The 22,209-nt window shown below is 39.0% G+C and overlaps 1 protein-coding gene across 2 annotated transcripts; it reads left to right on the top strand.

Moving 5' to 3' along the window:
• Window positions 1–15,606: 15,606 nt before the first annotated feature.
• Window positions 15,607–20,045, top strand: LOC104094221 (phosphatidylinositol 4-kinase gamma 7-like). 2 transcript variants are annotated; one of them, XM_009600106.3, is made up of 2 exons: window positions 15,607–15,858; window positions 17,827–20,045. In XM_009600106.3, the coding sequence occupies exon 2, from the start codon at window positions 17,833–17,835 to the stop codon at window positions 19,714–19,716; it is 1,884 nt and encodes a 627-aa protein (XP_009598401.1). In that variant the 5' UTR covers window positions 15,607–15,858; window positions 17,827–17,832; the 3' UTR covers window positions 19,717–20,045. The 2 variants fall into 2 exon arrangements, with proteins under 2 accessions (XP_009598401.1, XP_009598395.1); XM_009600100.3 differs by having other exon boundaries at window positions 15,609–15,858; window positions 17,564–20,045.
• Window positions 20,046–22,209: the final 2,164 nt, after the last annotated feature.

Genomic DNA, 22,209 nt, shown 5'->3' with positions numbered 1-22,209 from the left:
TGAGTAGCTATATCTTTACTGGGGTTGTGACCGAACCCTAGTGTGTAAACCTTATGGGTATTTAATTTAGTGCTTGTTTATGATTGAGTGTTTATTATTTAGCTTAGTTCATGCTTTAATTTGAGAAATTAATGGTTGCAAACATTAGTTCATGCCTATTTGACTTGGTCTCTTCTTGAAAGAGAGAGAGAGAGACCTAGTCTAGGATAACTTAGCTAACAAGGAATTAGGTTAATTGAGAGATTGATTTACCCAATTAAAAGTTCAACCTAGATATAGTAATAACCCGACTTGAGCTTTTATCAACTGTTTTGTGTGATACCCATTTGGTCTTGAGAAAGCCAAATTGGGTAAAACCACTCTCTTACAGAAAGGTATTGAGTGGGTAATTTAGAGTTGATAGCTATAATACACCCCAGTCAATAGAACAAGCATTATAGTCTTTATCCCATTAGGCAAACACCTAGGTAATGGCCACAACCCTAGGCTTTTTATCAATTTGGAAAAACCTCAAAAACAATTATCTCTAGTCTTCTTTCTTTATTTTGCAATTAATAGAGTAAAATTAGAAATAGAAAACCAATATTTTGTGGGAGTGAAATATCGACAATTCAATCACACACACATTGAAATCTATACCCCTAAATCACATCTTAGCTCCCAGTGGATTCGACCCCGACTCTTAGTTGGGTTTCTATAATTGAAAACGACTGTTTCATATCCTTTTTGAGATGTGCATTTGGACGCGATAAATTTTTGGCGCCATTGACTGGGAGTTTAAAACGGTGTTAGCTATATATTTGGGTCTGTTTTTGGAGTATCTTCTTTTCCTTCTGTGTTACTAGCTTGTTTGAGAAATCGTAGGTACAACCATAGTAAACAATGAGCTCGGAAATATTGCTTTGGGAGATGTGGACGTTGAGGAAAACCAAGTGGATGAGGTTCCTATTGAACCTCAAGCCAATAGAATAGGCTGAATGCCTCAGGACAATGTGTTTGTTCAACCCCCACCTCCGCCACGAGTGGCTCCACACCGGGTGTTACCCAATGAAGGATATGCAAGTAAAATAGTTCCTCCCCGTATTAGGGCGGGAAACTTTATCACCAACGTGATGCTCACTTTTCTAGAGCAACGAGGTTTCTTTACCTGTGCTCCAAGTCAAAATGCATACAAACATTTGAAGGGGTTTGTGGACACTTGTTGGGGGAGCAAACAAACAAATGTCTCTGAGGATACACTGAGGCTAAGGCTTTTTCCCTTCTCTCTACAGGGGAAAGCTTTGGATTGGTTGGTACATTTGCCGAACCATTCCATTCATACTTGGAATGAGTTGGCGGAAAAGTTTATTTCTAATTTCTTCTCTACGGGGCACATGGCTACATTTAGGAATGAGATTTTGGCATTTAATAAAGAGCCAAATGAACCATTACACGAGATATGGGAACGCTATCGAACAATGGTTAAGGAATGTCCCAACAACGATATGACGGAGAACATGATTCAACAAACTTTCTATTGTAGGATCAACACAACCAACCAATATGTAGTGAATCAACTTGCTGGTGGGAACTTCATGACTACGCCTTATGCGGAGGCATGTGAGATTTTAGATGAAATGGCGGAAACATCTTCGGGATGACAATCCCGGGCAAATGTTCCACAAGGTGATCCTAACGTGATCCACCTTCACAAAGAGTTGCATGACCATGGGCAAGCCATTGTCGAATTGACTGCCACCATGAATCAATTAGCAAAGCCTCAACTTCAACAAGTGAAAAATCCTAATCAAGTCAATGTCATGGAGGGAGTTAACATGATGATGAACAAAAGAAGAACAAAGGGTCCACAAGTGCAACATCGGGTGGATAATTTGTGCAAAAGTATAGTAGTTTTGATCAAGATGACTCTTACAATGATCAAGAAGAGGAGGTGCAATATATGAACAACTTTCAAGGGCAACGAAACAATTTCCAAGGCCCAAACCAACAACAATGGCAACCTCAAAACAATCAAGGCAATTGAAATTCTAACAACCAAGGAAATTTGAATGGTGGAAACAATCAAGGGAATTGGCATAACAACAATCAAGGAAATTGAGGGGTAACAATCAAGGCGGATGGAACAATAATTAAGGCAATAGGGGATCGGGTTTTCAAAGGCCCCCGATGTATCAACAACCGAACAACCTGCCTCCTTATCCTTCCCATGGTCCTAGTTTTTCAACCAATGAGATAAGCATATTGAGAACATGTTCAAGCAAATAATGGAAAAGAATGCCGATTCGGATGCCCAACTTGCCTCACACACCATATTGATCCGCAACTTAGAAGTGCAAATGGGGAAAATCTCTAAGCTCTCAATTCTCGTCCTAAGGGGGAACTACCAAGTGACACGGTGGTGAACCCAAAGGGTGGGAACAACATTGGGCATGCCATGGCCGTTACTACAAGAAGTGAAAGTGGTGGGAATGCACCTACCTCAAGTCAAAGGCAACTTATGGATGATGAGAAAGTGGTACAAGAAGAAGAGGTCCCGAACAATGTGGTTCAACCAAATGATGAAGTTTGGATTGATATTGATGATAATGTAGAAGAGACTCAAGAGGATGTGAACCCGTCTAGGGATCACATTATTGACATACCGGAATCGGTAGTGCAAAAAGGCTAAGGCACCATTTCTTAATCCTCTACCTCTATATCCTCAAAGACTTGCCAAATAAAATGGCGAGAATCAATTCAAAACGTTCATTCAAATGATGAAGAGCCTCTCAATCAATGTGCCACTAGTTGAATATTTGGAACAAATGCCCAGTTATGCCAAGTTTATGAAGGATCTCGTGACGAAGAAGCGGTCAATGAATTTTGAAACTATCAAAGTCACTCATCAAGTGAGTGCAATTGTGCATTAAACGGCTCCTAAGTTGGAATATCCCGGTGCTTTTACGATTCCTTGTACAATTGGAAGTGCCAAATTTGCTAAAGCTCTTTGTGATCTTGGGCAAGTATAAATTTGATGCCCTTCAGTTTTCAAGACCTTGGGAATTGGGCAACCAAGTCCCACCTCTATGAGATTGCAAATGGCTGATCGGACCATGAAGAGACCTTTGGGAGTGATTGAAGATGTCTTGGTTCATGTTGATAAATTCATTCTTCTGACGGATTTTGTCATTCTTGATTGTGAAGATGATTATTGCTACGGGGAAGGATCTTTGTGATGTTGAAGCCGGAGAACTCACTTTCCGAGTGGGAGATGAAAAAGTGGTATTCTATGTGTGCAAGTCCATGTGGCATAGCAACGAGATGTGTTCTTTTATGGACTTGGTGACGGATGTTATTGTTGATGATACAAGTGCCACAATCAATGTTGGTGATATGTTGGAGGCCGTATTGCTCAACTTTGATGATGACGAGATGGATGGCTTCATGGAATGTGTGAACTCTTTGCAAGGAATGGGGTCGTACAATTATGCACCCCGGAAACTATCCTTGGATCTTGAAAATAAGAAAATTCCTCCTACAAAGCCTCTCATTGAAGAGCCTCCTACCTTAGAGTTGAAGCCATTGCCTCCATATCTTCGGTATGAATTTCTTGGCCCTTGTTCTACTTTACCATTATTCTTTCCTCTTATTTGACTAACGTGCAGGTAGATTCTACATTGGCGGTGGTACAAAAGAGGAAGAAGGCTATTGGGTGGACATTGGCGAATATTCGGGGGATAAGCCCCGCATTTTGCATGCATAAGATCAACTTGGAGGAAGGTGCTAAACAATCTATTGAACATAAAGGAGACTAAATGTGGCTATGCAAGAAGTTGTCAGAAAGGAGATTATCAAGTGGTTGGATGCCGGGGTTGTCTACCCCATTTCTGATAGTTCGTGGACTTCTCTGGTTTAATGTGTCCCAAAGAAGGGGGGCATGAAGGTGGTCACCAATGACAAGAATGAGTTGATCCCTACAAGAACGGTGACCGGTTGGAGATTGTGTATGGATTATCGCAAGCTCAACAAAGTCACAAGGAAGGATCATTTTCCACTTTCCTTCCTAGACCAAATGCTTGATAGGTTGGCCGGTAGTGCTTTCTATTGCTTTATTTATGGGTATTCGGGCTACAACCAAATCCTTATTGCTTTGGAGGATTAAGAGAAAACAACCTTTACATGTCCCTATGGTACTTTCGTCTTCAAGCGGATGCCATTTGGTTTGTATAATGCATCGACGACTTTTCAAAGGTGTATGATGGCTATCTTCATGGACATGGTGGAAGATTACCTTGAAGTTTTCATGGATGACTTCTCAGTGGTTGGGGATTCCTTTGATGATTGTCTTGCAAATTTAGATAAAGTGTTAGCAAGATGTGAAAAAACGAATTTGGTGTTTAATTGGGAGAAGTGTCATTTCATGGTCGAGGAAGGCATTGTCCTTGGACACAAGATCTAAAAGAATGGAATTGTAGTTGACAAGGCAAAGATTAAGGTGATTTCTAAACTTCCACTTCCTACTTCGGTGAAAGGCATGCGGAGAGTTTCGAGGTTTTACCGACGATTCATCAAAGATTTCTCTAAGGTGGTGAACCCGTTGTGCAAACTTCTTGAGAAGGATGCTATGTTTAAATTCAATGATGATTGCACGAGAGCCTTTGAATTGTTAAAGTTCAAGATGAAAACCACTCCGATCATCACCGCTCCAAATTGGAGTGTCCCCTTTGAACTTATGTGTGATGCTAGTGACGTAGCGGTTGGGGCTGTTTTGGGGCAACGCATCAACAAGATTTTTCATCTGGTCTACTATGATAGTAAGTCAACTATACCGTTATGGAGAAATAGCTCCTTGCCATTATGTTTGCAATTGAGAAGTTCCTCCAGTACTTGATGGGTGCGAAAGTTATTGTCCACACGGATCATGCGGTACTTTGTTATCTTATGAGCAAGAATGATTTCAAATTTTGGTTTATGAGATGAGTGCTTTTGTTGCAAGAGTTTGATATTGACATCCAAGATAGAAAAATGAGTGAAAATCAAGTGGCGGACCACTTGTCTCGTTTGGAGGAGGAAGGGAGGACGCATGATGGCCTTGAAATCAATGACTCATTCCCCGATGAGAAACTCTTGGCTATTTCAATGAAGGAGGTGCCACGATTCGCGGATCTAGAAAATTTCCTTGTGTGTGGAATTATCCGGGATGAGTTCTCTTTAAACCAAAGGAAGAAGCTCAAACGGGATTGTCAAGATTATTATTGGGATGAACCATACCTTTTCCGAATTTTCAGAGATAGGTTAATTAGAAGATGTAAATCGTAAAAAGAACAAGGTGAAATTCTTAGGGCTTGTCATTCTTCGCCATATGGTGGTTACTATAGTGGAGCAAGAACGACGTCCAAAGTGCTAAGTTGCGGTTTCTATTGGCCCACTCTTTATAAGGATGCAAGTGATGTAGTGAAAAGATGTGATGAATGTCAACGGGCCGGTGGAAACTCGAAGAAAAATGAAATGCCTCTTACTTCCATTTTGGAGACTGATATCTTTGATGTGTGGGGTATTGACTTCATGGATCCTTTTGTGAGTTCTTGTGGAAAAACCTACATCTTGGTCACGATTGATTATGTGTCTAAATGGGTTGAGGTCATTTCTCTACCCAACAATGAGGTGAGAAGTGTGGTGGTATTCTTGAAGAAGAATATTTTCACAAGGTTTGGTACTCTGCGAGCTATCATAAGAGTTGTGGGGTCGCATTTTTGCAGCAAGGCTTTCGACACTTTACTTAGAAAGTATGGTGTTACTCATAAAGTAACCTCGTTATCATCCACAAGCAAGCGGTCAAGTGGAAGTCTCCAACTGAGAGATAATGAGTGTTTTGTCTAAATCAGTGAATGTTAACTAGACGGATTGGTTTAAGAACTTTGACGATGCATTATAGGCTTATCGGACAGATTACAAAACACCTATCAGAATATCGCCATACTGGTTGGTGTTCAGCAAAGCTTGTCATCTTCCGGTGGAACTTGAGCACAAAGACATGTGGGCTCTAAATAAGTTGAATCATGATTAGGATGTAGCCACTAATTTGAGGGTTGCACATTTGAATGAATTGGATAAGTTCTGGTATCATGCTTATGCAAGTTTGTCCTTGTACAAAGAAAAGATGAAATATCGTCATGACAAATATATTTGGAACAAAGAGTTCAAGGTGGGCGATCTCGTATTGTTGTTCAACTCGAGGTTGAGGATGTTTCTCGGAAAGCAAAAGTCTAAATGGAGTGGTCCGTTTGAAATTGTGGGTGTGACGCCTTTTGGTGCATTGGACTTGAAGAACAAAAACAATAAGGTATTCCAAGTCAATGGTCATCGGGTGAAGCACTATTTGGAAAAAGTTGTACATGGCCACGTCGTGACGGTGATTCATTTCAACTGATGGTATTCTGCGTCGTGCCGTGACATTAAATCAGGCGCTCCTTGGGAGGCAACACATGTTTCCTTTTTATTTTCTTTTCTTATTTTGTAGCTAGGTGTTATTTTTATGCTAACTTGATTTGAAGTGTGCTACAGGGATGAGTGTGCCATACAAAAATTGTGGACAGAAATCTGGTGAAGTGTTGAAAGAATTGCGGACCGCAGTTGCATTGTGTTGACCGCACAATTATGGTTTATACAACAAAAAGGTGCTCTGTGGCCGCACAATTAACTTGCGGACCGCACAAATGGAAGGTGTAAAAGGCCAATTCTCTGAAGTTGGTCTGTCAGAAAAATGGTCGATCTGCGTCCGCAACAGGAAATCTACGGCCGCAATAAGGAATCTGTGACCACAAACAAAATTCTGCGGACCGTAGATGGAGACCACAACTGAAGCACCAGGTAACAGAGTACGGTCCACAATTGAAATTCTGCGGCCACACTCGCTCTTCTCTCCCTTAAGAACATGAAACGTATAAATAGAGGGCTAGGGCCACTGTTACCCTTTTCCCTCTCTGAGCAAAAATCACATAATCTTTTGAAGTTTCTTGCTGAGTCTACCTGTTCATTCATACAACGTCTTTGATCAATCAATCATCACACTCAGTCATTTGGTATGCTTCACAATCTTGTTAATCGTTTTCTTTTTCCTCTTTTCTTTATTTTAATTTTTAGATTTTTAGTCAAAGTTTAGGCCATTCGTTAGTAGAATTCAACTGTACAACCATGTGGGGGTAACTATGTAGTGTATTATCTAATACTTGCTTATTTGGGATTGGGCAAATGTGTTTTCATGCTTTTATGATGTTGCCATGTCAAAAATCGCTCAAAAATTGCAAAACCTAGTTAGTCATACTGGCATGATCATAATTGTTTGAATATTGCGGCCGCAAGAAATTTGTGCGGTCCATAGAAGTTGAGTCTAGGTCAACTTAAGTAACAATTGGGTCTGCGGCCGTAAGGAAAATTGTGCGAACCACATAATTTCCATTGCGGCCACAAAACAACTATTTCACTGTCTTTAGAGATCTGTACATATTTGTGATTCAATGTGCGGTCGCAAGACAAATTGTGAGGACCGCAGAAAACATGTTGCGGCTGCACATCAGCCTATTCTCTGTCATCAGAGAGTTGGCATATTTTTGGTTTACGAGTTGCGACCACAAAGAGAAATGTGTGGACCGCACTTCACATCTACGTCCGCAAGAGAGAATTGTGCAGTCAGCAAGGCCTAATCTGTGGCCGCAAGGAAAAATGTGCGGATCACATATCCCCATCCTACAAGCATGTTTCAACTGTGTTCCTCACTGTGTCTTCTAGTGTGTCCTTACATATCTCACTGTATGTCTGAACTTGAATTGCAATTAACGATCGCCTTTGCTTGGTACAGAAAATGGTTCGATCTAGAGGTAGAGGCGACATGGGTGAACCTTCTCGGGGACGAGGCAAGAGACCCTTACCTAGTTCCCAACAGCTTGAAATCAGAAAAAAGACAGCAACCGGGAGAGTGAGAGGTGCATATCTCTGAGATGAGTTCATACGCCCCGTCTAGGGACGTATCAGAGGGCAACTCAGCCTCCATTCAAGAGCAACTAGAAGTACAATCCAGGCCGTCAGGGATATACCAACTGAGGGATAAGCCATCATCATTCCACAACACTTTCGAGGATTTGTAAAGTGCTAGTCAGGCTTCTGAGCCATCTACTATACCTGCCCCATGAGGCACCAGATACATCAGTTCAGGACATCCCCGATGATAGTAGAGGGGGAGATGCTACAGTTACCAGCCTTGAAAGGACAAAGAAGAAAGAGGTTTTGGAGGACCGATTTGTTAGTTTGCTGCCTTCACCAGCTTCCGTCAGTGGTGGCCAGTAAGGTCGCTTACTCTTGAGCGGCAGTTTCAGTTGAAGGATTTGGAGAAATATAACCCTGCAGTTTTGAGACAGTTCAAGGAACGCAAAGGGTAGATGTGGTTCACCCAGAGTATGGTGGATGCCAAAGAATATCTTGTCTGGGACATCTACGCCAATGTGGCGCATATCAAGAAGGGGGCAAAGATAACCAAAGTGCGTAACCTTAAAGTGAGGTTTGATCAAGCCACTCTCAACACATACTTGGGTTTCGAAGATGTTGAGCCAATAAAATATTTAGAGAAGTATGTAATGGGAGATAAGGCCCGACCTTGGTTAGCAGAGATTCTAGCAGCTCCTGGACCACCGCCATGGATCATAACAGGGGTTCCTATTCACAGAAGCACTTTGCTTTGAGGCAAAAGGGTGGCAAACCTTTGTCTGCAGCAGACTGGACCGAGCCAGAATGAGACATATCTCCCGATTCCTCGGGCAGTTCTAGTTGCTTCTATCATGGCTGGGTACCCCATCAATGTGGGTGTCGTCATGTCGGCCAACATCTCTGTGATCACCCGATAGGATGATTCTTCCTGCCCGTATCCCAACATTATTACAGAGTATCATGGATGCAAGGGTAGAGCCGAGGGATTATGATACAAAGGTGCGGCCGAAGAAGCCTTTCTCATGGTACTTACTGATGGATGCGAACAACCCCACGAGAAAGGGTCAGCCGTCTAACACCACAGGCTAGTCTGATGAGCCAACGGCGGTAGTTACGAAGGGAGTTGATGTCCCATCTACTTCGGCCAAGCCTTCCTCTAGTGCCGCAGTTATGCCACCACCATTATCCACAAACCCTTTTGCAGCTCCTGTCATAGTCTCCACTTTGGCTTTGAAGCCGGTGCCTATGCCTACTGCTCCACTTTCTGCAGTGCAAGTCTCCCAGACATTGGCGAGCCTCAACAACTGGATGCAGACAGTCACTGTAAAGTTGTCTAACCTATCCAATATTGTTGCAGCACAGTCTTCAGTTCAGGCACCTCAGATTCCCCCCGACAGTTGAGGAGACATTGAAGAAGCTCCTAGAGAACCATAACACTATCATGGCTACCTTGGTACAACACATGTCAGTGATCGAAGAGCTGGGAAAAGAAGTAAAGAAGATGAGAAAGCCCCAGGCCAGTAAGAAGATAGTGGACAAGCTTCGGAGGCAGGTGACCAAGCTTGCTGCAGCGGAAGATATCCATTTTGACATGATGATTGACCCACACCCTTCAGACCCAGTTCCCGCAGCACCATCAGCACCGGTGGCACCAGTTGGCTAGTCTGAGGAGCCAGACTCTGCTGCCGACATTGCCGAGGCAGCGTGCCAGATGTTCACCAACCCAGTCACTCCCAGAGATGAGGATGATGAGATCCAATTGGATGAAACTGAGGGCGGTAACATTGCTGTGGCACAGAGATGTCCAAGGAGCCATAGGGAGTTTTCTTTACTCTTTCCCCTCTTTTACTCTTATTTTGTTAAGCATTGGGGACAATGCTTATTTTTATTCAGGGGGTGGAGTTTATTTTGATGATATTTGGTACATTCTGAGACAATTAGCCTGTAATAACTTGATATTATTTTCTTTCTCTTTCTAATTTTGTATATATTCTCTCTTTTTCTCTCATTATGTATATTCAGTAGTTTTTGTTTAATTAGCTTCTTCTATGTTTTAATAGACAATAAGCCTTTGGTTTTATAAATGCCACGGTTCTTTCTAAAGGTAGTTGTTGTGTGAACCGGGTGACTCATCCCAATGATGGATGGCGTGATAACCTTCTTAAGGGAATGAGTCCATTTTTAGTGTTTAGGTAATAATAGTAGTAGTAATGAATAAAAAGACCTAATTAAGTCAAGCTCGAAGAGTCAAATATGTTTCATTTGGTACCAACACACTTAGCTATGTGCTTATAGTTAGAAACAAGGTTTTTAAAAGAAATAGATCTAATTAGTGACTCTGTGACTCTTGTGTTGACATTAGAAACTATCGAGTGATTTAATTGAACCATAGTTATTTTCAATCTTGAATGTGGTCGTTGTGGACCCTTGACTCTATCCTTTTTAACAATCCAGTTGTGTGAGGGGTGAGATACTTTATTTCTAGTCCAAGTACCCGTGCGAAAGGTCTAGAACTTGCGCTGAATGTGTTTCAAGGTGAAATACTAAGTTTTGCTTGACTTGAGAAGTGATTGTAGGCTTTCCTTGACCCGTTTGAATTTTCTATTACCTACCAATGTTGTTATCCCTAGTCAACCCATTTGAGCCTCAAGCCTTTCTCGTTTGATAACCATGTTACAAGCCTTTACCCATTTTGTCATGACCCTCTCTTGGCACCTGAGCTTTCCTTAACACTCTTGTGGAACAATTGGCTAAAAACGTAAGTTTGGGGAAGAGACGAGGAAATTGAAAAAAGGTATCAAGGCATAAAAAAAGAAAAGAAATGATGAGAAGGAAAGGAAAGAAAAGAACAAAAAGAAAAATGCAAAAAAATGAATAAGTGGAAAGTTTGAAGGGATTCAAAGAAAGTTAATGATTCCAAACATGGAGAAATCAAAGAGGGAGAAAATGAATGTAATGATCAAGAAAGAGTGATGTTAAGTCTCTCTTGTTCCCTAAGGAAAAGAAAGTGTCTCAAAGAATTGGCAAAATGTTAGCCGAGAATAAAAAAAAAAATGAAGTGCTTAAGGAAAGGTGTAACCACTCAACCATATTGTATCCAACCCTAATCCAAAAGCCTTCATTACAATCCCGAAAGAAGTCCTATTTGATCTCGATCTGAGTGAGCTTACATTAGTGGCGATCTACATGAGGGCCAAACCTATGGTATTTGAAGCCGTACTTGCGACATTCTCTTGAGAGAGATGAGTGAACCTTTCATAAATCTTTGGATTGAGTATTAAAATTCTTAAGTGAGCCAGGCAACCGAAAAGTAGAGGAGAAAGAGTTTGGGGATCCACCATGACCTACATGATAGGGAAAGAGTCGTTGATGAGTAAAGTCAACTTTGGATACTCAAATGTCACTCTAAAACTATACGTGCACAAATGTTTAACTTGCCGCCTTGTTGATATTACATAAGTAGTGTGGTTAATTGTGGTCCCAACTGATGTGTGGATGGTTCACCTTCGATTCGCTGAAATGATCCTTAACTTTTGGAGGTGGGAACTAATTTATTTACTTGAAGACAAGCAAAGACTTAAGTTTGAGGAAGTTGATAAGTGGGGATTTTGACTACTTATTATCGCCTTTTAACTTTTGTTTTAGTCTAAAAGCATTGAATTGTGTTCTCGGAACTAATGAAATTGTGCTAAATTGTAGGAATGCTGGAAGTTGGGCTCCCGAGATGAAATCCAACTAAAAAAGGAGTAGTCTAAGCACAAGGCAATGAAAGGGCACAGAAGCACAAAATGTGAGGTCCGCAAAAGGAATTTTGCGGCCGCAGAAGAAATTGCGGACCGCAGATTTCCATCTGCGGCCGCAACCAAAGAAGGCAAAATCTGCAGACAATTGTACAAAGTGCGGAGCACACATGAATTATGCGGCCGCATAAGCTGGGCTAGGAGTCAAGATCAGAGAGTATCTAAATTACTAAGTACAGAACCTCAGTGCATTGCGGACCGCACAATATTTGTGCGGTCGCAGATGATTGCCTTGCGGTTGCAACCTTAACATTGTGGACCGCAGAAGAGTGTCTTGCGGTCGCAGTTCTAAATTTGCGGAGCACAGAAAAGTTGCTTCACTGCCGCAGATCTTCAGCCCCTGTCAGATGAAGAAATCTGCGGACCGCACATGGAATTGTGCGGCCGCGGAACCTCTCGAGGGGTATTTTTGTCCGAGATTTTTAGCCTTGTATAAATAGACGAGTTTCACAAAATTAGGTCAAGTTTGAATATCAGCAATTACTGTAGCCGTTTTTCTTTGCCATTTTTGGAAGTTTACTTTGCTTTGGTGTATTTTACAATAGATTTAATCATTTTAAGCTTTCATTATGAGTTTAATTAGTTTTTCTTCTTCTTCATTTTCTTCAAATCCAAGTATGAGTAGCTAGAGTTTTACTAGGGTTATGACCCAACTCTAGTGTGTAAACCTTATGGGTATTTAATTTAGTACTTGTTTATGATTGAGTATTTATTATTTAGCTTAGTTCATGCTTTTATTTGAGGAATTAATGGTTGCAACCATTAGTTCATGCTTATTTGACTTAGTCTCTTCTTGAGAAAGAGAGACCTAGTCTAGGATAACTTGGCTAACAAGGAATTGGGTCAATTGAGAGATTGATCTACCCAATTAAAGGGTTCAATCTAGAGATAGTAATAACCCGACTTGAGCTTTTATCAACTATTTTGTGTGATACCCATTTGGTCTTGAGAAAGTTAAATTTGGCAAAACCACTCTCTGACCGAGAGACATTAAGTGGATAATTTACAGTTGATAGCTATAATACACCCCAATCAACAGAACAAGCATTAAAGTCTTTATCACATTAGGCAAACACCTAGGTAATGGTCACAGACCTAGACTTTTTATCAATTTGGAAAAACATCAAAAATAATTATTTCTTGTCTTCTTTCTTTATTTTGTAATCAATAGAGTAAAATTAGAAATAGAAAACTAATCTTTTTGTGGAAGTGTAATCTCGATAATTCAATCACGCACATTGAAATATATACCCCTAACTCCCATCTTAGCTCCCTGTAGATTCAACGCCGACTCTTAGTTGGGTTTCTATAATTGCAAATGACCGTTTCATACCTCTTTTGAGGTGTGCATTTGGACGCGATCACAAGCAACATAAGAAAATTCGTAAAGAACTTTCTAGTTCTTTACTATTTACCCATGTAAATTTCCTTTTATTTTTGCACATCATACTTAAATTAACATGGCTATACCAATTATGCCAACTGAATAAATTATCAATATTGATAAACTTCAAGTTTACACCATGACGTGTGCAATTATCAATAAACTCCAAGTTTATTATGATATGGATTTTTATATCAATAAACTTCTACTTTATTGTGTCATTCTTTTATTTGTGTAGTACAAACTGGAGAATAAAGCGGGTAACTTTTTACATACATACTACCCCGCTAAAGTTATAATAATAGAAGATATTAAATTTTTCCCTTATTTAAAGTCTCAACATAACCAACCGCTTTCGCGAATACTTTAGAAACTAAATAAGTTTCTTTGAGACTTATTACGACACAATATCTTATTGATAATCAATTTTATTTCTCCAAAATAGTGCTAATTGGCTCTTCTAGAGCTCTCAATTAATTTAGTTCTATCATATATTCATCAATATCCATATGATAAATATCTCTCGCAAAGAGAAAGTTATTCCATTATGGTCATGGTCAAAAATTATATGCAAGCTCCGTTTCTTGCATAGTGTTGTCCTTTAATATTAACATTGCCATAATATTTGGCGTGCAATAGGTACGTCACCAATGATTATTCATGGCATAATAATGATATTATTTTCTTATTTCCTATCAAATCTCCTTCTAGAGGTGAGTGGTATATTCACTACCACTAGCACGTTTTTATTCTTTAAGAATGAATATGTATTCATAAATAACATGTTGTCACATTCACATCATGAATGAACTATAATCATTTATGTGTGCTTTACAAATATCATGTCAAATCCATGACAAATATTATTTTCACAGAGCGAAGGATTATTTTGAGAATCCTTATTCTTCTCATTACATCAATGATGACAATTATAATTTCGTCTATTGCCACATCCACATCCATTGATACCTCCACGATAATAATTTTATCTTCTTTCAGATTTATTACAAATTGCTATCACATTCTCTTAAGGGAACGAGAATGAAGCAAATTCAATGGGACGAGATTATTACTGTGAAGGTATCAATGGATGTGGATATGGTAATAGACAAAATTATAATCATCATCATTGTGGTAACGAGAACAATAAGAATTCTCAAAATAATCCTTCACTCTGTGAAAGTAATGTTTGTCATGGATTTGACATGATATTTGTAAAGCACATATAAATGATTATGGTCCATTCATGATGTGAATGTGATAACATGTGATTTATGAATACATATTCATTCTTGAAAGAATATGAATATGCTAGTGGTGGTGAATACACCACACTCACCTCTAGTAGGAGGTTTGAGATGAAATAAGAAAATAATTTCATTATTCTGACATATTTATAATATATTGCAGATGAATTATCTTTTTACGAAGCAAACGTGACAGTACAACAAACGGTCCCCCATTTCAAGTCTTTCATCAACATGACCTATAATTTGTGAAATACTTTAATTTAGTTTTATTTATTAAAATTCAGTATCATTTTATCACTCGAACAAATTACTTATTCTATCTATATGTTTTGAATATTCTTAGCCATACATAAAAAAAATATTTTGTTGTAATTAGTTCTTAAATACTTTAATTGTATGAGTATCTTTTGACATTTGTTGATTCATCAAATTAACTAGGTGATTGAATAATATTGGTTGAAGTTAGTCGGAAAAGAAATATTTTGAAGTTAAAATTGAAAAATAAGTATTTAAAAACTATCATTTCACTTGAAATATTCGCCAAACAAAATTATAATAGTTTTCTCGAACATTCATGATACATAGTACTTGCATTTATACACATATTTTTTACTCTCATAAATTCGTGTTTATTTCTTGATATAATCATTAATCAACCCATTCTATAAATTCCTTTTCATTAAATAAAAAATCCTTTTGCTTAATGAAAACGTTAACCCTACATCCAGCTGGAAATCAACCAGAATCTATTCTATCATCTTTCCGTACACGCGCGAAGCACGCCGTAAAACCTCGTATAACGTATTAACTCCAGGTAAGGTGAATATCTCTGTCCTCTCATTAGAAAACCAATCACATTCCATAAGGGACATTTTCGGTAATTACTTACTCCCGCTGACTATGCCACGTCAGTCTCTAATCAGACACCTCCACGTCACCATCTCCTTATTTCCCGACCAAATCCCGCCGTCTGTCCAAAATCCAACGGCTGAAGATCCAATATTCTAGACTTTTCCATGAATTAAGCTACAAAACGATAAACTATAGTTAGTTAACAAACCAAACCACGATTCACGCAAAACGAAACTCCACTGGTGGAGAACAACCAGAGTTAATAAAACGACTTTTGAGGGTAAAACAGAAAATAACAAAAAGCCGAAGAAGAAAATTAATATTAAAATAAAAAATTAAATCCAGTTATGGATATATAGATGCACATGCATATGATGGGAAATAAGGCATAGAGAGAGCTGAAGCTACAAAGAGCAAAAGGAAGAGAGAGGGTTTTGGTGGCTTTGGAGTGAACTGAATCAAATCATAGCCGTTGAATCTTCTGTTGTGTCTGAATCAGACGGTTAAAAAAGTGATTTGAATCTTTCAGACACCGGCGAGGTGTGTTTTGTTTTTGTTCTGGTTGCCGGAAAAAGGGAAACACAGAGGTGCAATCTTCAGATCTGGCATTCCGGTGAGCTTTTCCCGCTTTTTTCATTCAACTTTTTGGAAATTTATTTATTTATTTTTTACTAAATAAATTACTTGTTTATTTTGTTCCTGTTTGGTTCTTCAATGTTCGTTCTGGATCATCCGAGTTTTATTCACATTTTTTTGAAGAATTATAATTTTCTTTTTTTTCCTTTGAAGGATATAAATTTATAAATCTATTTATTTGCAGTTATTGAAAGAAAATTAGAGTTTGAGATTAATCTACAAAAGAGTGTTCTTAATGACTCAAATAACACTCTTTTTTTAGCAGTAAACAGTGTTAATTTGATAAGAAAGAGTTTTATTTGAGTTTCAGTTTCAAGTGTTTGTAGCTTCGCATTTGAGTTTTCAAGTGTTTGTAGCTTCTTATTTGAGTTTTTCTTGGTTGTATATGAATGTTTTTCTTAAAGGATTCAAGTTTACCAGGTTAAGATTCTATTTCTAAAGCTATTTTTATGTTATTGAATGAAAATGAGAGTTTTAGAGTTTAATGCTGAATAATTTTCAAGAAGGTCGTTTTAATTGCTCCAGTAACACGTTTCTTTAGCAGTAGAGAAGTGTTATTTGAGTAATGAGTTTATGGTTTAATTACAGTTAAAGCTTTACAATAAGCATTAATTGATAATATGATAAAAATAGTATCCTAACCTGCTATAGTAGGTTATACTACACTGATGGTGTAAAATTTCTTTGCACTGATTGTGTTTATAACTTAAATTCTTGAGGGTAAGTTATAATCTCTAAAATTTCGTGTATGTAATGTGTTTTAAACGAGGTTCGGTTCCAAGTGTTTTTAGCTTGCTGTTGATTTTCTTTTTTATTGAAGGATTTTTTTAGAGGGACTTGAGTTTGATTGTGTTTTAGTACAAAAAATCTACGTTTCTATTAACCATTGGAAATGAGAGAGATTAATTAGATTCATTTAAAAGAGTACTAGTAATTTTACTGATGACTGTTACAAATTTCTCAAATATCACTCTTTCTTTTTAGCAAAAAACAGTGTTATTTGATAGTAGATAGTTTTATTTGTGTAATTAGTTAGATTCTCTATGTATAACGTGTTTCAAACGAGTTTCAGTTTCAAGTGGTTTATCGCTTGGCATTGGTTGTGAGCACAGCAGTAAATGCATTTTCAAGATTTGAAAGTTTATGTGAGTTACGTTTGTGATTCTTCTTTTCTTAAGTGCTAAGGAATTAGAAAACGTGATTTTAGTAACAAAGAATTCTTCATCAGTTTCTTGTAGGTCTTTCTATGCTTCATAGTTGACAAGCTTGTGACAGGGTCAGGATTTTAATGCTACCATATTGGTGTGATATGCAAATTGGTGATCTGTTTTTTTAGGTTTAACTTTTAACTGGTCCAACTAGGTAACATTCTCATTAAGCTTGAGTTGGAAATTTAGAAAATATGGATAACCAACCTACTACAACTTGTTAAAATACACCACGACGACTGCGTTTCAGTCTCAAACTTGGGGAGCTGATGTAACTTAATTACAGTGATAGTGTAAAAAATTTCTTTATATTCTTAGTATAATATATTAGTTACATCCTTTTCCTAGTTTCTATCTGGTGGCTTTTGGTCTTTCATGGCTTGAATAACCTTGTGATGCTCTTATCACATTTCTTGACTAATGACATGAATTGGTCCAGGTTGTATTCTAATTCTGGTTTGTATCTCTTTACAGATCGTTGTGTACTGTCTTATCCACATTGTGAGATGGCTGTTGTAGTGTAATATTATCTGGGTTGGTTTTGGTTCCTCTTTGCTCATTGATGATTATTTCCAAATTGAATCGTTTCCTGGTTTGTTCACAATCGGCTTTTGAGTTTGGCGTTCAATTGAGAGTGCGTGGAAAGCTCTCTTCTGCCGCCATCTCTGTTGCCGATTGTGACTGCCAACTGTGTTTCTCGACCTTTTATGTCTCGTAACACGGATAGTCCTGTTCAGACCCAGATGGCTGTGGCAATCTTCAAGAGCCCACTTGGTGGGGAGTACCATGGAAAGAGTAGGACGGAAGGGAAACCGGCTGGGAGGAGACGTGTTTTTGTGCAAACTGAAACTGGTTGTGTACTGGGGATGGAATTAGACCGCAGTGACAATGCGCATACTGTGAAGAGAAGGTTGCAGCTTGCACTTAACTACCCAATTGAGGAGAGTTCTTTGACATTTGGTGATAGGGTGCTGAAGAATGATCTTAGTGCTGTCCGGAATGATTCCCCTCTACTGCTGACGAGGAACTTTATGCACAGAAGTTCATCAACTCCATGCCTTTCACCCACAGGGAGGGATATCCAACCAAGAGATCAAAGTGGTCCCATTGAAATACTGGGAAACGCAGGTCGGTTTGCCAAGACAAAGCAAATTATCAAAGAAATTGTGAAGGCAATAAAGACTGGTGTTGATCCACTCCCTGTCCATAGTGGACTTGGAGGGGCGTATTATTTTAGAAATAGCAGAGGTGAGAGTGTTGCTATTGTCAAGCCCACAGATGAAGAACCATTTGCGCCAAACAATCCGAAAGGATTTGTTGGCAAAGCTCTTGGGCAGCCAGGCTTAAAACGATCAGTCAGAGTTGGGGAAACAGGGTTTAGGGAGGTGGCTGCATATCTTCTTGACTATGATCATTTTGCCAATGTGCCAGCTACTGCATTGGTGAAAATTACTCACTCAGTCTTCAATGTCAACGATGGTGTAAATGGAGACAAGCCTCATAGCAAGAAGCAGCTTGTCAGCAAGATTGCGTCTTTTCAACAGTTCATTCCCCATGATTTTGATGCCAGTGACCATGGAACCTCAAACTTCCCTGTTGCTGCAGTGCATCGGATTGGGATATTAGACATTAGGATTTTTAACACAGATAGACATGCAGGAAATCTTTTAGTTAGGAAGCTTGATGGTATTGGAAGGTTTGGTCAAGTGGATCTCATCCCCATTGATCATGGTCTCTGTCTACCAGAGAGCTTAGAAGATCCGTATTTTGAGTGGATCCATTGGCCCCAGGCATCTATTCCTTTCACAGACGATGAACTTGAGTACATACAGAAACTTGATCCTATTCGGGACTCTGAGATGCTACGGAGTGAGCTCCCTATGATTCGTGAAGCTTGCCTTCGTGTCTTGGTCCTTTCCACCATTTTTCTCAAGGAAGCCGCTGCTTATGGTCTCTGCCTTGCTGAAATTGGTGAGATGATGAGCAGGGAATTCCGTAGTGGGGAGGAGGGACCAAGTGAGCTTGAAGTTGTTTGCTTGGAGGCAAGAAGGCTGATTGCTGAGAGGGAGATTCTTTTGCCAAAGGCTGAAGTGGATGAGGAGTTTCAATTTGACATAGATTGTGAAGATGCTGGATGTGACTATAGTCCCAAATTGATTTCTCAGGACTTCATGAACCGAAACCCATTTCATTTTCCAATTGGAGGAAATGGCTGCTTCCCACTCTCTAAACTAGATGAAAATATTGAGGAAGAGGAAAGCGAGGAAGAAGAGGAAAAGAGCTTTACATCTGTTCCTGCTCCAGCAAATAACATTACTACTATGTCAAAGCTTTCAATGTCTCTCAAGTATACCAGCTTAGGTGAGAAGAAACTGAAATTTCCAAAATTTTCAGGAACAAAACCAGAAAATGGCTATATGGCTGGTTCCTCCTCTGGACATAGGAGTGCAAATGAGCAGCTTCCTGCAAGTGTCAGCTTTGTGAAACTAGCAGATATGAATGACTGCGAGTGGGCATTGTTTCTAGAGAAGTTTGAAGAGCTGCTTTACCCAGCTTTTGCCAAGCGCAAGTCTATCACCCTTGGTCAGAGGCAGAGACAAAGGCTTGGGACTTCTTGCCAGTTTTGAGTTTGAGTTATTACTATATTTCCCCTATAAGGATGACTTATGCCTAAATAAGACTGCAGACTTATGGAAGTGATCAAGGAATTCTAGCTTAGGATGGTTTTCTCCCTGAAGTCGTGATAGAGCGGGATTAGGGCCATAGGATATGCTGTAAATAGTTTTGGAGGCAGCCGAGTGGAAGGGCTGAGTAGAATTGGTTGTATCTTCTAGTTGACATCTTCGAATTTTTTTTTTCAAATTTTCCCCTTTCACTGCGTTGTGGAGTCACTGTTGCATAAATAAATATGTAGAATGAAATATGAAAAAAAGAAAGAAAAATAGTTTTATGTAAATATTGGATATGTTCTTATAATTTCTTGCGCATAAGCTTGATTATCTATGCTTGGGTTATTGATGTATACAACGCCTCAATTCCAAGCAAAGTGGAATTAATTATACAGTTGATTATACGAATCTTTACTATTCATATGCGCTATTCAAGTCCGTCTTAATCTAATCACAACCATTACAGATGTTGAGCAATGATATTCCAAGTCAATGTTTCAAGGTAACATTATCTGATTATCTGTTTAATGGTTTGTGTATTTTGTCTATTCTTCTCCCATCGAAAAGGATACATTCAGTTGTATCTGTTCGCAAATTGTCATGTCTGTCCAGGTTGTATATTTGTATTTTCTTACAAGTGATAAAAGAAAATACGACATTTGTGACGCGATGCAAAAACAATTATGGGGTGGCAACAAAAAAGTGCAGGTTGGGTCCCTTCAAAAACCATTTGTCCCTTCAATGATTGATGAGTTCAAAATAAACATCATTGCAGAACATATTTCTAATATCTAATTAGTTTGAAAATTTCCAGTTTGGTATTTAATTTAATTGCAGTTCTAGTTTAACAGAAAAAGACAGATTTTGACGTTAAAAGTAAAGCGAGATAAAAGGCGATAAGCAGATAGAGTTGGTGTAAGTGTGTTGATTTATAGTTTTATCCTTCATTTTTTTGTTTCGAGACTTTGAATAGCTCCGTTTAGCCTTTTTCGATTTGCGCATGCAGTCCGTGTCTTTTTCCGGAAAGGTTTTATGAGGAAAATTGATGAAAATGTGAAATCGTGCCTTAAAAACTCATTTGAGTTGATTACGGTCAACGTTTTGTGTAAACGGACCTTGATCATTGTTTTGACGGTCCCGGGTGGGTCCGTATCGTGATTTGGGACTCGGGCGTATGCCCAGAATCGAATTCGTAAGTCCCTAACTTGATTTAACGTAATTTGTTGAAAACTAGAAATTTAAAGCTTTAAATAATTTTTAAGTTTAACTTTGTTGTTATCGGGCTCAGAGTTTTGGTTCTGGAACTTGTTATAAGTTCATTACAGTATTTTATGACTTGTCTGCAAAATTTACTGCAAAACGGAGTTGATTTGACGTGATTCGGACGCCCGGTCGAAAAATTTAAAAGTTCTTAAGTTTCTTTGAATTTTTTTTTTGTTTTGGTGTTCGATTCGTGGTTCTAGGTGTTATTTTGGTGTTTTGATCGCGCGAGCGTGTTCGTATGATGTTATTACACATGTGTGCATGTTTGGTTTGGAGCCCCGAGGGCTCGGGTGAGTTTCAGATTGGCTACAGATGAATGCAAACTTAGAAAATTTCTGGTTTTTGACTTTTGCTGGTTACTGATGTGTTCTTCTTCGCGATCGCCAAGATACTCTTGCGATCACGAAGAGTAATCTGGGCTGGGGAGGTTTTTCCTCATTGCGGACGCGAAGATTTGGGGGTGTCACGACCCATTTTTCCCTCCGTATGACACCGTGATGGCACCTAGTCTCTAAGACTAGGTAAGCCTAATAATTTGCGAAATAAATAAATATTAATTTAAACTCCAATCTCAATACATGATATATAAATATAAAATTACAAATCCATAATTACAAGTCTCAAAACCCGGTGGAAACAAGTCACAAGCTTCTAAGAGCAAATACTAAGTGTCTCTATACATTAGAGTCTAAAGAAAATAAGAAAAAACAACATAGTAAGGATAGAGGGGGACTCCGAGGTCTGCGAACGCTGACAGATATACCTTGAAGTCTCCACGTGCGGTCCAACTCACTGGTATCTGGTCTGGTGGGAAAAACTTGGATCTGCACAAAAAGATGTGCAGAAGTGTAGTATGAGTACACTACAACGGTACCCAATAAGTGTCAAGCCTAACCTCGGTAGAGTAGTGACGGGGTCAGGTCAGGGCCCTACTGGTTTAAAAGAAAAGTAAGGCAGGGGATATAATAATATTTTGAAATGACTAAGAATTTAAGCAATAAGAAGTTTCAGACAATATCAACACAGTAAATAGAGGTAAACAACAGGGGCACTCCCGAGGTACCGCCTCGTAGTCCCAAATTTAAATATGCAGTACATGAAAAGATACAGTACAGGGGGATCTCCCGAGGAACCGCATCGTAGTCCCAAAGTAAATATGCAGTACAAGGGGATCTCCCGAGTAAACGC

This window comes from Nicotiana tomentosiformis, chromosome 4, assembly GCF_000390325.3.
Source record: "Nicotiana tomentosiformis chromosome 4, ASM39032v3, whole genome shotgun sequence".
NCBI lineage: Eukaryota > Viridiplantae > Streptophyta > Magnoliopsida > Solanales > Solanaceae > Nicotiana > Nicotiana tomentosiformis.
This window is presented reverse-complemented; position numbering and strand designations above follow the sequence as displayed.